The following is a 16,839-nucleotide window of genomic DNA, read 5'->3' as shown; positions in this document are numbered from 1 at the left end:
ATACGTGAAAAACTCCTTGCCCAGCCGGACAAGGATTTTATTTCTGAAACAATGTCAAATATGATTACAATATACTTTTACACAAATAGAATGGCACAAGCCTGTGCTGTACTAAAGGAAAAGGAAAAAAAATAGAACAGAGTGAAAGGGGTGTTTTCAGGCAAGGAAAAGGAGCAAAACAGGGCACTATAAGTCAATTAAAGAATAGTGACAGTGTCGCCTGGAATGGAACATACACAATTACAATTACAATCTGCTGTATGTATGCCCACTCATTGGTGTCGACGGGCGTTTCGATCCCTATTGAAGCGGCTCTACTTGTCATTCAAAAAATCTTAGACTCTAGACCCAGACCTCACAGAGTACCGACACTGTCCATATTACAACTACTAGAACTGTGTCTTACAAAAAACTTTTTTGTCTTCGATGGGGTATTCTACCAACAGATAAAGGGCACCTCGATGGGGGCTATTTTTGCCCCCCACCTAGCGATATTGTTTATGGATGCGCTCAAGACTGGCACTATCTTATCGGATGCAAATCCATTCCGATCTGGCATTGCTATCTGGCGACGCTACATAGATGATATTTTCCTGATTTGGAACTCTGATGAAAAACTTTAGAATCCTTTTTGCACTGGCTTAACAATAACTGTGACGACCTGCAGTTCACTCTTTCCCATCACAAAACAGAGATAGCCTTTCTGGATTTAACAATCTATCATGAGGAAGGCATGTTATTGACCCGACTGTTCAGGAAACCCACCGAACGCAACACTTTGCTCAGATACGACAGTAACCATCCCAGAGCTTTGAAAGATTCACTCCCGTATTCCCAATTCCTTCGCATCAGGCGAAACTGCTCATCAAAACCAGACTATTTCAGAGAAGCAAACATCTTGTCCACAAAACTCAAAGCCCGTGGATACCCAAACAGATTAGTCAGAAACGCCTCTAAAAGAGCATGGTATTGTCCCAGAGAGGTCCTTTTAGAACCAAAGACCAGAGAGAGAACAGAGAGAATCGCATGCGTCACCACTTTTTCTCCTATCTCAAACAAAATCAGCAAAACAATCCTGCAGCACTGGCCAACTCTAAATGCAGGCCAACTTAATCTTGACAAACCATTGTTTGCGTTCAGAAAGAGTAAGAACATAAAAGACCACCTTGTCCGGGCTGCTCTACCCGCCCCACCTCCAAATAACATGATTGAATCGAACTGGGGCTTACCACTTGTAATTGGGCATGTTAAATGTGGACAATGCATTGTGTGTGATTTTACACTTGAGGGGCGCACTTTCAGTCACAATAATGTCACAGTTGATATGAAAGACTTCACCAATTGCAACAGTTGTAATGTGATTTATGCGGTGTTATGCCCGTGCCCCAAAATGTTTGTAGGGCAAACAACACAAAAAGTTAAGACACGCATAAACCAGCACCGGAGCCGCATTAGATGTGGGACTCCCAATGCCCCTTTGGTGGATCATTTTGCCTCTATGAAACACACTGCAGATGACTTGAAATGGACAATCTTGAAATCCGTCAAGCTTCCTCCGAGAGGCGGCAATCTACAGCAACTCTTGAACCGTGAAGAACTCAAGTCAATCATACAATTCAACACCATACATACGGGACTGAACCGAAGTGAAGACTGGACCGCACTTCTGTGAATGAACTAATGCATCATATACCAAACAAAATGAGTCTCTGGAGTAACTATGTTTTTAGCTTCCACTGAATTTTAATATTAGTCACAACTTGTTCATATAAGCATGTGCATGTGCTCACCAACACCGATGGTATTGTCACCTTTGCACTCCACTCCCCGACTCTATTCATAACGCCACTCCCTTATTGGAAAACCCGGGCACTCATCATAACACTCTAAGATGGCGCCCGTAATCCAAGTTAAACTCCAACTAGTATACCGCTTCAAGATGGCGCTCGGGGTCACCAGCACGTGACCGGAAAGCCAGACCATAAATAGCAATCCCACACTCCCCACTAGGAACCGGCATCGAGACCGAGTATCCTGTCCACACGCAAGCTCCAATCCGACTTGGTAAGTAGCTCTGAACTGGACTCATGTCCAAACCAACTACCGCAATCCTTTTTAACTATGGATCGGATATAAGACGCTCATTGAAATATAATTTTGTTTTCAGCGTCCCATTCCGACATCGATCGTGAAACGAGTGGAAGGCCATTGAGCCCTGCTCTAGCATCTTGATATATAATTTTCCTTGAATCATTAAAGTAGGCTGAAAACACTCAGGAAAAAGGTTTATCCATCTGTCCCACCCAATGGAGCCACTAATCCCTTAATTATTTCTTTCTAGCCCGCCAGACCAGGCGTATCTGAAAGAAAGAAACAGGATACCTTTCCTCCATATCCCTAATGGATTCCGACAGAAATGCAAATCACAGCATTTAATGGGTATGCACCCCTGAAATCCGTTCCCACGTCCAACTCCCGTTGTTCAGTGGATTCACACTCACCAAACTCTCATTGCCCCCACAGCCCGACAAAACAGATGAAAATAATTCTAGCGCTATCGGCGCACATGCTGAAATACCCCGAGAACTTCCGAACGGGTTGCTCTCTTGTGAAAACCCCAAAACCTCTCAATCAGAGGTATGTCTAGTTTAACTTCCTACTCTAGATAATCCCTGGAAAAACTTATAGATAATTGCACAGTCCTCAGCTCAACCACCAATCCACTGAGCCTTGAGCAGCTCTTATCCACGCATTCTGCACGATCTTAGTCACTCACTCGTTCCCGCACAATCCTTAGCGCCAATTGCACCAATGTCACTGCAATCGCACCAATGTCACTGAGATTCCGAGGTTTACTGTTTATATAAAAATTGTAAATTGATTTTAAAACGAGCACTCTCACTCCGCACAATGCACACACTGCGATTCCGGATTCTGTTACAAAGATGTGCGACATGTGATGACCGCCCTCCAACATTTTTTAATCCTTTTACTTTCTTTGTTTTTCCCAACAGGCTTTGTTACATTCAGGCAAATCTAATTTTAAGTCCTGATGATGATCCCAGTAATGTAATTGAGCAATAGGGATCGAAACTTCCGTCGACACCAATGAGTGGGCATACATACAGCAGATTGTAATTGTAATTGTGTATGTTCCATTCCAGGCGACACTGTCACTATTCTTTAATTGACTTACAGTGCCCTGTTTTGCTCCTTTTCCTTGCCTGAAAACACCCCTTTCACTCTGTTCTATTTTTTCCTTTTCCTTTAGTACAGCACAGGCTTGTGCCATTCTATTTGTGTAAAAGTATATTGTAATCATATTTGACATTGTTTCAGAAATAAAATCCTTGTCCGGCTGGGCAAGGAGTTTTTCACGTATAGCAGCCTCTGTTTCCATAACGTGCATCTGGGTTGTGTCACCCTGGCTTCAGGAAGAGGAGGGAGCTGCGGGTCGACCCCTGTGCGACATCCTCCACTAAAGAACAGGAGGAGCCGGCAGAGACTATATCGAGAAGCGGGGAGGCCGAAGGCCACCGTGATTTTGATCCCTTATGACAGGATTTTCCTGATGTAGATGAGCGACACCCATAAGAACGGCTCTTCGACCTATCCCAGCCAGGAACCTCAGAGCGAGAAGATCAACGTTGTTTGAATCCAGAAGACTGAGATATTCGCTGCATCAGAAGCTTCATCCTCCTCTCTCTTGCAGGGCCTTAGGCTTCAGGGACTTACAGGCGTCCCACTCCTCAGAGTCATGGTGCTCCCCCAGGCACCACATACAGATGGAATGGGGGGTCTGTAGCCAAAATCTGTCGAGCACCAGACTTGCACGTTTTAAAACCTGAAGGCATAGGAACACTGTCCCCTGATGCCAAAAGGGCGTCAAATCAGCCCCAAAAATGGCCCGAAGAACCGATGTTCGGGATCCATGTTGCAGCGCGGAAAAGGAGGAACTAACACCACGCACGTCGGAGGGGACTTATATGACTCTACATCCGGAGTCGATGTCAGTGCAGAGTCCCACAATTCGGCCCCCGGCACGCAGAGGTATTGTTGAAGAACAGTTTTGGGATCCAGTCTGGTGCCTGGGGAGGATTAAAAAGTTAAGGAATCTGCAGCTAGATGTCCCTATCAGATGCTGTGCCCACTGGAACTTCAGATTGAATTGAATTGAATAAGCATTTGTACAGCACATGGTTACCCAAAGGCATCCCAGCGCTAGAGGCGGCAGCTCCAGAACTAATTACCAGCATTATGGAAACATAAAAGTTTTTAAACATTTCCAAAAGGCCAGATGATTGGGCCCGCAACAAATGTCCAGGGGAAGAGTGTTCCACAACCTAGCTGCATTGTACGAGAAGAGGCGACCACCAATCAGTGCTTTCCTAATTTTGGGAACAATCACCATTTGTTTGTTGCTAGACCGCAAGGCTCTGTTAGGGTGATATGGAGAGACGATGGAATGAAGAATAGGTGTGCCATTGCCTGACAGTACCTTATGAGCGAAGCATAGCGCCTTGAACTGAACTCTGTCCTGAATGGGCAGCCAGAGCAGAATGCCCAGAGGGGTCCTAGCTGCCTGTCGTCTGGGAATATTCAGCAGCAGGGGGCTGCACAATTCTGCACAGTTTGAAGTTTCCTGATGGTGGTGGCAGGAGCTGCTAAATAAAGGGCGTTGACATAATCAAGCCTAGAGAGTACAAGGACCTGAACCACCATTTTACTGGCGGGAAAAGGAATCGGGGAGAACTTTTCGTAACATCCTCAGCACCCCAAAACAGCTGCCTGCCACCTTCCGAGCTTGTTCTCCAAAATCTAGCTTGTGATCCAGCCAGACCCCTAAACTTTTAATATATTCTTTAGATGAGGGAGTAGGGCCAAAGCATCTAGGCCAAGGTGGACTAAAAGTGGGTGAGGGATTGCCTAGTGGCAGCAGCTTCGTTTTTGGACCCTTTGAGTTTCAGAAATTACGCTCCCATCCAAGACGAAACTTCTTCAAGGCACCCTATTAAATCAGGGCCAGTTTTGTTGAGCTGATTAAAAGAGACAATCAGCTGTGTGTTAACGGCATATGTAACCATCTGAATTCAGAAGGGCTTGACATGCCGGCCAAGGGACTCATATATACATTAAAAAGAGTGGGGCTCAGGGAAGATCCGTGGGAACCCCACATCTTAGCGGCCTAGGTTCAGAGGTAAATTCATTTTGGAATACCTGAAAGGACCTGTCCTCCAAGAAGGAGCAGAGCCACTTAAGGGCCATGCCCGTCCCTCAGGCTTCTCTGAGTCTCTGAGTAAGCAACTGGTGGTTGACTGTGTCGAAGGCTGCACTAAGATCCAGAAGCCCAATGGCAGAGCGGCCTCCGTTGTCTAAGATTTTTCTAGTTTCCTCAAATACTGCCAGAAGGGCAGTCTTGGTCCCCTGTTGGGGCCTGAAACCAGTTAGGGAGGGATGAAGGCATTTATTGCTTTCCAGAAATGTAGAGAGCCCAAAGTTTACATGCTTTTCAGCAATTTTACTAATACCAGGCAAAAATTATATGGGGAGATAGTTCCCTAACACCTCTGGATCTAAATTTGGTTTCTTTAAAAGGGCTTTGACCATTGCTTGCTTCCATACCGGGGGGACCAATCCTGTTGAAAATGTTGCATTGATGGTGACTAGGATAGCGGAGGACAAAGGGTGAAAGTCTAGATTTAAAATGGGGGGAGGAACAACGTCTCTGGGAGAGCCTGACTTCAACTGACTAAGAATACTTTGTAAAGAACACTGGTCCAGGGGAGAGATGTCAGTTAAAAGGCAGGTATTAGTATCAGCCCTGGTGTTAATATCTGGGGTATTTGATTGTAAGAAGGGTGCAAAATTATTGCAGCAGGAAAGTAAATTGTCTAAGACCGTGGGAGGGAGGGTTTAAGGAGAGATTTCATTATGCTAAATGTTTTGCGGGGAAATAAGAGGCTGAGAGGATTTGCATTTCATAATAGAGGGCCTGGGCCAGTTTAATTTCTTCTTTATATAATTTTATATTTTCCCTATAAATTGCTTTATTAATTGTGGAAAAATCTTTCCTCCATTTTCCTTCTGCAAGTTTGCAAGCTTGCTTGAGTTTGCGAAGTTTGGGAGTGTACCAAGCTGTTCTATTAGCTCCCATCTTGTCTGCGGTACCCCAAAAAATTCCACTGCAAAGCCTGCATATACCAACAGACTTGTGTGATGATCAGGATGCAGGATGTCATGAGGCCCAGCAGCCTCAGAGTCAGTCTCAATGAAACCCAGGACAGAGACTGAAACATCGATATCATAGTCAGAATATCCTGCACTCACTGTTCTGGAGGGTAAGTCCGAAAGTACACTTTGTCCAGAATTGCTCAGATAAAAGATGAAAGATAGCGTCTGAAAAAGGGGTCAGGTGTTACTTCGGCATGTTGATAGTGAACCCCAGCAAGCGCATGCGATCTTCTGTAGGAGCGGTAGTCACAAAGAAGAAGGATTAGCACCTTTGGACAAACTGGAGAACCCAGCGGTCTGATGGTATTGACCTCCAGTGGTGCAGGTGATAGTGTATCCTGCCACCCACTGGTTGCCTATGATGGTCAGAGGACAAACTAAAGAAGCTTAGAGGCTGTGGCTGCCGGTGGGGGGGGGGGATTGAGCTGACCTCTGGTTGCCTGACCCACGAGGTTTGTGGGTGCTGCATCCTCTGCCAAGCAGGGAATGGGAATCTTAGGACATGATGTGTGGGCGGGTAGAGACACGGCTTGAAGCCCGCTTTTGTGGCCACAAAAGGATCAATAGGTGGACTGGGATTGACTTTAGGCCATGGAAAGGCCAAAGTACCTGGCCTTAGCTCTGCTGTCCTTGAAGTACTCCAGCACTGATTACGCCTTGTCTCCGAAGAGACGGGAGTCATAAAAGGGCATGTCCATAAGTGAAGTTTGGGCATCCCCTGAAAAGCCAGTCATCCTCGGCCAGGCGTGGTGTCGTAAGGCCACCTACGTAGAACCCGCTATTCGTCTCTCCCATCATCCATAGCATGAGAAAGTATGGCCCGGTCCTCCTCCAGGACTACAGGCAGCATCTGCGCAACTGAATCTCAAAGGAAATTAGAGTAGCAGCCCTAAAAGGCATACAGTTTTCACAGACTGCCATGCCAGGCTGGTGGTAGGAAACATTTCCTTTCCCAAGGTGTCCTTCCTTTTGGATTTCTATCCAGTGGGGCAGTAGGGAATGCAAAAGGATTTACTTGGGACGTCGAGGCTCGGACCACTAAGATCTCTTGGGGTAGGGTGTTGGGCAAAGAAAGAGAGGGCCCGTGGGGCGGGCCAATGGTGGCAGGGCTTAAACCAAGCTCGAGCAGGACATCACAAGGGCTTCTTTAAATGGGAGAAGCGGTTCTGAAGAAGTGACTGGGTTGAAGCACCTCCCTCAAGACTTTAGCCTTGACAGCCACGGGGTGCAACTGAAGATTGAGGACCTCGGCCATAGTCCTCACCACCATAGTAAAAGGGGCACCCTCCTCTTTGGCCATGGTAGGAGGCGAAACAAAGCTAGTACCTGGAAGGGTGTCCACCAATTGTTCACACCAGTCCATATTTGGGTCTAGGAGCTGGTATTCTTAAAGCTCTCAATCTTCCAAAAGTCCTAGCCCATAAGAATATGGCACAGGCTCTGGCCTGCAAGAAATGGCTCCCATCGGCGCTGGCGTTGAACGATGCCCCTCCGTCTCAGTGTCAAAGTCAGGGAAATAAATGGTGATGGCACCACCAGAGGAGCATTGACAGTGTGAATGGCGTCAAGGATGGTTGAGTATTATGATCGGCACCAGTCCGGATACATCTGTGGATCCAAGGACCCTGACTGGTGCAGAAGGTGGACCCACCAACAGCGAATCAGGAGGGCCACTCCAAAACCCACAGGGCCTGAAGGTGCATCAGCTAATATGGGCTGCCCAAATATGAGGTACAAGGCCTCATAAAATTCTCAGAGTCTAGCGGGGGTCACTCTGTTAAACTCAGAGAGGCAGGGAGATGGCCCAGGGGCATGCATAACCGCAGAGCCAGGCCTCAAGGGACGACGCTCCCTAGTCTTGTCGGATGATTTCAACGGATGATGTGAAGTCGAAGACCTCATTGACTTCTTGCTCTTTTTTTTTTGTGGGACTTACCGGAGTGGAATGACTTTAACTGTGGTTAAGTACTACAGCTCCACAACTTATCTCGGTACTTTCGCCTCGACCGGGATCGAGACTGTTGCGGTGTCGCACGTCAACAGGCAAGGAACTTGAGGGATTGTTCCCTCAACGCTTTGGCGTGCATGGCACAAACGTCGACGCCGGTCCTGGTGTTGAGGCCGCACTTAAGGCAAAAGGCAAGGCCTGAACCTAGACTTCCTCATGGGCATTCCTGCCACACCGGGAGATAAAACTTGAAAAAAACTTCGACAAAAGTCAAAAAAGCTCAGCCAAAAAATTTCTGGGGTAGCTCTCTCCGGAGTGCGCTGATTGGCGTGGAAAGAAAAAAACTTACATCAGCGCACTGGGGTGGCACGTTATTAGGCACTGTGCACAAAATATCTGGTGTGGACAATGCTGAAGAACGCCATCTACCGACACACAGGGGTACTGCTCACAAAAAGTTTCCAGATCAAGTCTGATGCCTGGGGATAATTCTAAGGTAAGGAATCTGCAGCTAGAAGTCTCTCTCAGATATGTGAGTAGAGCCCCCTCTCTCAGTAGGACTTTGAAAACACAGTTTTGTAGATCATATATGGTCAAGTAACAGTTGCAATGTCAAGCCAGACATACAAATCCATGTAGGTCCTCCTCCCATCTGTGCTGCTGCCAGAGAAAACACCGTCAATTATCGAAGACATAGAATTAAGGTGTTATGTGTGTGCCCCTGAAAGTTCAAGCTCTGGCAACTGGAAAAATACACAAAATGATCACAGTTGCCTGGGAGTTAAGCACATTTTTGTGAAAGCACACAACTTCAGCCCAATCAAAACATATACTCCTGGTTCCCAACATGGGGGTGGAGCATAAGCCTCACTCCTGGGGATTCTCACACAATTGTCATACTACACTGTCAAGTCAGACAATAGAAATTAAGGGCAATGTAGCAGAATAACATTGCAAGTTACAAATGTCTTTGTAACTCACAGTGTTATCGTAGAGATTTCATGGTAATCACTAGGAAAATGAGGAGAGAAAGGGCCACTTTCTTTAGCCTTTCCAAATCATATCCCATGATGACACGGGAACTGCGATACCTGTACTTTGTAAAGTGCAATACATAAACTTTGTGGATTCAAATGAAGAGAGAGGTCTGATGTCCCTTACTGGCTTCCATCTCTGTATTCAAAGCTGATCAACAGGATTACAGAAGTAATCCTGCATCATGAACATTTATGAAGCAGGATTTTTGCTAAGCTTTGCAGCAGCCTTGTTTTTCTGTGCCGCAGCACTACATCTGGCATAGCAGAAAGAGCTTCAAGTACCCATGGTAGAAGTAATGCATGGTAGAGGTGGACCAAATACAGGCTGTGATGCCACCTAGCCAATGATACATTTGAGTCAATTATCTGTGATTAGTAGGACACTTAAGAAGGCCAGAGAAAACGAGGATGTACAAATGAACGAAAATATTTCATACCTTTTAATTATTGGTTGTTTTTTTAGGACATCTCCTATTTTGTCGAAGTCCAATACCAGAATCTCACAGTGGGTTTTTGCTCTGACTGTAAGAGTATCAGGTACTCCAAACAGGAATCCAGTCTAAAAAGAGTAGAATGAATGATGCAATAAAATTTCAATCGAGAAAGACATACAACGTTAGTAATAAACAATGGAGGAACGTTGCCAAGCTACCTCTCCAAAATAAGCTCTTTTTCTAAAGGTTGCCACAATGCGAGTTGAGTCAGCACTTAAAACCTGAGGAAAGAATAAACACAGTATCAGGCAGATAAGGAATAGGAAGATAGATCTGTAAAGAGAAACTCACTCTGACATCACTGAAGATGGACAATCTGCTCACAGGGATTAAGTAACAATAAGACCAATTATTCAACACAAAAAGTGCTCTCATATATTCACTAAATGCAGTAATTAACAAGATATTGAACACAGGACTATGCACTGTAACAAATCTGGATTATCTAAAGGCAAGAACATCTGATGAAAATGTTAAGGCAATAAAAGAATGCATGTTGTAAATTAATGTAAAGTTTACTAAAGAAAGCTCTGAGACAAGGAGTACAGGTTCTTGACCCAAGTAACAACATAAAGTTATATGTCCTACCTCTTTCCCCGCCATTATGACTGTGACAGAAATTGGGGTGGGGTTAAAAGGGGAAACAAATTCTGTCCATTATCCCTGTACCAAATACTGGTGTGTACAATTTTTCTCTTTGGAATGGAGAGTAACTACATAGACCTTGACATATTGTGCCATTTTCTGCATATGTCAACCCAATTCCATGGAGAAAAGCGCTGATATTTCCCTCCAGGTAAGAGAAGGTGGAAAGTGTCAGCTTGAAGGCCAGTCGGGGCAAAGTTGCGTGGTTGGGGGTCAGCGCAGTCTTCAGTCTGTCCTGGGAGAATACTGTTTGTTGCCTCTGTGCTGCTGCAGGGGTTGCATTACTTTGGACCATGCTGTGCTGTTTCTCGCAGCCCTTGCATCACATGAAAGGGTCCAGTGTCTCTGGGCCCAGAATTATCAGGTCAGCATTTTGCGGACGCAAGGATTCCGTACCAGGAGAAACTTTTCACAAAAGTAATCTGAGACAAAATCCTAACTTTACGACTTTCGGTATTCACAAAGGGCATTTAGGAGTAGTAAAGTTAGAAGTCGTAAAGTTAGGTTTTTGTCTCGGTTAAACTTAAGTTTGGTCTTAAGTTCAACTTAAGACCAAAACTTGAGTTTAACTGAGACAAAATCCTAACTTTACTACTCCTAAATGCCCTTCGTAAATACCAAAAGCCGTAAAGTAACCTAGAGGGAATAAACAAAAAATTGCCCTCCCAGTGTCTGCAACGAGCCCATGAATAACCTGGGACTAGGTCCGCGATCAACGTCATACTATACATTTCCCCATGCCAGATGTATTGCACAATCCCATGGATCAAACAAGTGTAACAATTATAAAAAAGAGAGAAACAGAATTCAAAACCAAAAGAAACTTCGGCAGCACCTGAGGGTGGTGATGCAACCTAATCTTTCTCAAGGTATACAAATGGTCTTAAGTACCTTTCGCAATCTACCTCCACCATCCCCCGGGGTGGATCTATGACTTAGTGGATTATGAGACAGTGGGGCTATGGTATGGGGCATCTGGTCAGGTTGCAATTATCAGTCAACATAGACCGGGGGAATGGCTTGGGAGCCTGAGATGGCGGTCGCGTGAGCTTGCAGCTCCGCGCCGGCCTGTAATACATCCTGATTATACTGGTGACACTCAGGTCCAGGGTGCTTGGTGGAGGATTCCCCGGGGACCAGGAAGAATTCTGGAGCAGGTTTTGGGTTGCCCACTGCCGGGGGGAGCATGAACAGCCGAGTCTGCATGGGGATGTTCCTGGCGACACGAGCCAAAGATGGCGGCATAGGCTTCAGAGAAACGCAGCAATCCAGGAGGAACCTAGGCTGCGATGGTCAGAAGTGCTGACCCAACGCAGCGGAAAACATTGGCTTTAACCCCCTGGTGGATTGGGTAAAAGCACGGGAGTCGGCATGCTAGGTCGCATGCCGAGTCCTGGAGGCCCGACCGCAGCTTCGGTGGCGGAGCGGTGCCATGCGGTGGAGGAGCTGGCATGCGGGACGCCCAGAAGACCTGTGTGCAATGTTCCCTCTAATTTCTTTCCTCTGTGTGCGGCAGTGTAGGGTCTTTGTGCGCTACAGCCATGGTTATGGGCGCCAGGAACCAGACCGCGCGTGTGTGCAGCGCCAAATATCACTTCCAACGTTTGCTTAAAACCCTAGCATCCCAGCTCTGTTAAGAAGAGACATTGTATTCCTCTGTCTGGTGTAACATTTCCTATACAGTGATTTACACACAGTGATTCAGAGTCTCTGTGTAATGTGTATGCGAAGTAAAGTGCTATTAAACAAAATAAATATGAAAGAGAGAGGGGTTATGGCGACTTGAGGGTCACTGTTAAAGGATGGTAATGAGAGTATTTGTGGCGCAGGTGGTCATTGGGCCGCCAACAAACATTGTCACACCAGGCACCACCAGCACTAAAGTCGGCCCTGTTCAAATGGCACTAATAATTATAGTGAAATTATGAAAACATCCCACATTGCAATTTGAAACCATGGCAGTTATGTTACTGCATTTCTTTTCTTAATTGGGATGGGCTGTGGGTGATTGTGTGCATTTGTTAAGGTTTTCGTGTTCATTGCAGCTCATGATGGGTGCTGCGATTAACATGAAAACTTTAAAAATGCACAGGGACATCTTAAGGATTTTGAGTGCCTAGCCCAAATTTATTTGTGGGACCCCTGATTAGAACAGCTTTGGATTTATGATCCAATTTGAGCTTTTTCGTGTCCTTTTTGGCCAGGTCTCCGACGCTGCAGAGGCCCTTTGGTCCAAATTCTAAATGTGCTTCCATCCAATATTCAGGGATAGTGGTATGTGTTTTCAAAATTGTAACATAGCCTGAAGGAAAAGGAGAGGAGACTACTGAGAAATAGGATTTAGTGGCGGAGAAAGGGGGAGAGAGAGGAACAAAGCAGAAAAAAAGTCTGGGCGTAAAGACGAGAAATGGGGAAGGAGTAATGTAGAAATTGGTAAGAGAGGGACGGAAAGAGAAAGGCAGCCAGAGGCTTTGGAGAACTGGGACAGAGAATGGGATACCAGTAAGAGAGAAAGCAAAGAACAGGCAGTGAGAGGGAAATGAAGACAAGAATGGGATGGGGAGAAGGGGAAAGTGGGTAAATGTGGAGCGGGACTGATATGAGGAAGAAGAAAAAGAAGAGGAGACGGCGAGAGCAGCTGGGGAGTGAAGAAAAAAGGAAAAAAGATATGTCAGAGAAGATAGAAAGTGTGGTATGGCAATGCTCCAGAAGTAGCGTCTCTGTATATCAACGTTGGGGTGTTATATAAGGAGCCTTTTTTTTCCATCTTTTCACTTCTAAACGCTTGCTCTATGTAACCGTGCTCACCTGAACAAACTAAGAAGGGTGGAAGGCTAGTTAGGCCTTGCCCTAAGAGATGCACTAGTACTGAACGGCACTAGTGTCACAAAGGGCACTGATTATTAGTGTGCTAGATCAACCAGCGAATTTTAATCAATAAAGTATTCCAAGCTTAAAGTTCCTTTTCATTGCAGTATTTTATTCATACTTCGATAGAGGTAATCGATGGTTAATATTCAATGTTCATTTGTTTTTTGCAACAATTCAAGTGTTCCCAACCATCCATTAATTCAAATTCCAATGCATTTCGGCCCACTGGCCTTCATCTGGGAAATCTCTGAAACAAGGAGTAGTATCTGTCACTATTTATACTTTAACAACAGTATGTAAACATACTGTTGTTAAAGTATAAATAGTGACAGATACTACTCCTTGTTTCAGAGATTTCCCAGATGAAGGCCAGTGGGCCGAAATGCATTGGAATTTGAATTAATGGATGGTTGGGAACACTTGAATTGTTGCAAAAAACAAATGAACATTGAATATTAACCATCGATTACCTCTATCGAAGTATGAATAAAATACTGCAATGAAAAGGAACTTTAAGCTTGGAATACTTTATTGATTAAAATTCGCTGGTTGATCTAGCACACTAATAATCAGTGCCCTTTGTGACACTAGTGCCGTTCAGTACTAGTGCATCTCTTAGTTCATAGCATATACTCCAAAGCAGGGAGTACACGAAGGAGCACGATTCACGCCTTAATCCAGAACCTAATATCCAGCTGTGCACGACTATAATCTAAACTATAGTTAGGCCTTGCCAACATTTTTAATCTTGCCAAGATGCAGGTCTGAGCAGATGGCAGATGCAAGTTTGTAAATGACTGATCCATCTGTCGGGAGTATTCTCTTCACTAACACTTGCTTCCCTTCTCTTTTTCAAACTCAGGGGCAGCAACATAGTTGTGGTGTCATCAGGGCTTTAAGTGGAAGCTATCAATATTATATGGAAGCCATAGCTGCTGCTAATTCATCTTATGCAACTAACAACCATTGACAAAGGCAATTGTCCTGACTTGTAGATATGATGTTACTTGTTGTATCATAAAACTGGATGCAATGACAGAAACAGCAAAATATAAGTCGGGCGGTACACTATGCTAAGTACAGATTTTTTGCTTATGTGTCTTAAGCCACGCTCTTAATTACACTGGCCACGCCCCTTTGAAAATATTCCATGCTTCTTTTGCATTGAGGGACTTCAAAAGAGATCTTGATACTTCATATCAGGTGCCTTAATATTTGGGTGTACATATTTACGTTTGATAGGTTATGCATGACAAGGTATTTCAATGTGCCAGGAGCTCGAAAGTAGAAACACATAGAAATCATTGTTTGTGTTTAACGTCACACATTCCAAGGGCTTTCTTAGTAAGGGCATTAGAGGGAATCTCTGCTCTAGATATTTCCAAATGGATTTTATACACTTTTTGTTTGTGGTGGTAAATAGCTCGCTTTAACACAGTCCTTGCCATCTTTGTGATCTGTGGCATCCTCCTTTGTAAGAATCTGGGAGGAGAGCTCATCTTGCGTATTGGTGTAGGGGGCAGTTTAAAAAGCAGCTAAGCAATAACGGAATAGAAAATTTAAGGTATTCTACATTTAAAGTATTGCTCTTCTGGCAAGTAGATTTGTGTTTTTTTCACTCGAGCTGCAGCGCTTGGAGTTGCTACCTCCGCCCTCTCCATTTGAGTTTCTATTCTGTTTTCCCAAGGTCTCACTCTGTACCTCGGGAAAACGTAAATGTGACATTCTGTGGTGAGATTAAGCCCAGCTCTGTTAAGAATGATTCAGCAAGTCTACAAACATGACGTGTACTTTTCACGCCTTATTTGTCGATTGCTGAATCTCTTTTCTTACCAGAGCTGGGCTGGGGGGGTGATTGTGGGCATTTGTTAAAGATTTAAGGTTAATCGCAGCGCCTGTCTGGAGCTGCAATTAACCTGAACACTTTAACAAAGTCTCACAATCACCGGCTGCCCAGCTCTGGTAAGATGAGAAAATCAACACGTTTACAAACATGACGTGTGCTTTTCAGGACATGTTGTAACTTGCTGAATTTCTTGTCTTAATAGAGTGCCGCAGCTGCAGGGGTGATGACGAGCAGATTGTTTGCTTTTGTTTAAAGTATTAATGTTAATTGCTGCTGGTGATGGCACTGCAATTAGCATGAACAATAGCACAACAGTATGCACCACAGCCTGAAAGAAACACCCGTTTTTCAGGGCGCAGTGGCGCGAACTTTCTCCTTTGATGTGCTGTGTGTGCGCGCTCCACACAAAGCACTGCGCGCTACATTTAACAGAGCTGCGCGCGTGCACATGCGCGCACATTATTGGGAACAGTGCCTGTGTGAAGCGGTGAAGAGTATTAGTAACCCTTCGGGACTCGGCCTGGGGTAAATAATAAGTGGAGAAGTCTAGTGCTGACAGAAACTGCAGACTACAAGAGGCTGAAGGGAGTGGGGGCCGTGATTTGTCTGGGGCACTGCACAAGGAAGGCCTCGGAATCTGAGTGACTCACCGTGACCTAGAAGCGGGAGCCAAGGTAGAGCACCGGGTACAGCCCAGGGCCGGCCCAGTGGACTACAGCGCGGAAGCCTGCTTAGCAGGGGACTGACAATGTAGGGCTCATACCAAACTGGGCCCAATAGGTTACCCAGCAGGCAAGTCAACTTTCAAGAGGGCCTTGGCCTCGGGCTAGACATATCTGAAATACATCTAGTGGATCGAAGTTAAGAACTGGGCCGCCAATGATGGAGGGGCGCTCACACCCCACAAAACTTGAGACTTACCTGGTGGTCGGGGTGTGTGGGACTCTGGTCACAGATAAAGCACAAGGAGACCCTGGGACTACCCTGATCTAGATGGTTAAGAGAGGAGCTGTACGCTGCCCAGATGTAAACCTGAATCCAGGTAGCTGGCTGCTAGGGCTGGATGACCCCGTTACGGGGGAAGGACTGGGGGCCTATCACTGTGCTTGTGAGCCAAAGCACTATCCCATAATGTACCTTCGTCAAGATCGCCCAAGGGCGACCCTCCCAACACAATGGCCAAACCTAGAGCGAGACAAACTGGGCCCACCCAGGAACAGGAAGAGACTCCACATGACAAAACGCAGAGAGACCCTGAAGACCCAGTGCAACAGCAATTGACTAAAATATTGGAGGCAATCGCTGACACAGAGGCCACCTTGCACCAGGCTATAAGCACGGTACGGAAGGGTTGGATCTCCTTCGAATGGAAAATAAGAAGCTGGCTGAGAGGGTGAAACAGACAGAATCTACAATTGCAGAACTAGAGCCAGCCCAGAAAGAACAGACCACGCGGGTGGGAGACCTTGCGGATAGGGTCAGTTTGCTGGAGAAAAGAGCTAAGGATGCTGAAGGTAGGAACAGGGGGAACAACATTGGGGTCTTGGGCCTACCAGATGGAGTGGAAGGCAGGTAAATGGTGGCCTTCCTTGAGCAGTGGCTGAGGACGGTGGTTGCACCCAAGAGACTATTAACCTTTTACACCATGGAGAGAGCGCACCGTGTCCTAGCTATTCCCCGGGCCCTGGGACGGGCTCCGTGCCCAGTGGTGGCTAGGCTCCTCCATTTCAGGGACAGAGACACCCTTTTGCAAAAGGCTCGGACTGA

At 45.7% G+C, this 16,839-nt stretch overlaps 1 protein-coding gene across 1 annotated transcript in view; it reads right to left on the bottom strand.

Annotated features, from left to right (window-relative positions):
* Nucleotides 1–16,839, bottom strand: part of LOC147703391 (uncharacterized) — a 9,287,842-nt gene that overhangs the window by 3,130,526 nt on the left and 6,140,477 nt on the right. The window contains exons 22-23 of the mRNA XM_086931832.1: nt 9,869–9,931; nt 9,654–9,775 (exon numbers count right to left, since the gene is read on the bottom strand). Coding sequence (XP_086787958.1) covers nt 9,654–9,775; nt 9,869–9,931 — 185 coding nt within the window. The remainder of the gene's footprint in view (nt 1–9,653; nt 9,776–9,868; nt 9,932–16,839) is intronic.

The sequence above is a fragment of the Lissotriton vulgaris genome, chromosome 7, assembly GCF_964263255.1.
Source record: "Lissotriton vulgaris chromosome 7, aLisVul1.2, whole genome shotgun sequence".
NCBI lineage: Eukaryota > Metazoa > Chordata > Amphibia > Caudata > Salamandridae > Lissotriton > Lissotriton vulgaris.
This window is presented reverse-complemented; position numbering and strand designations above follow the sequence as displayed.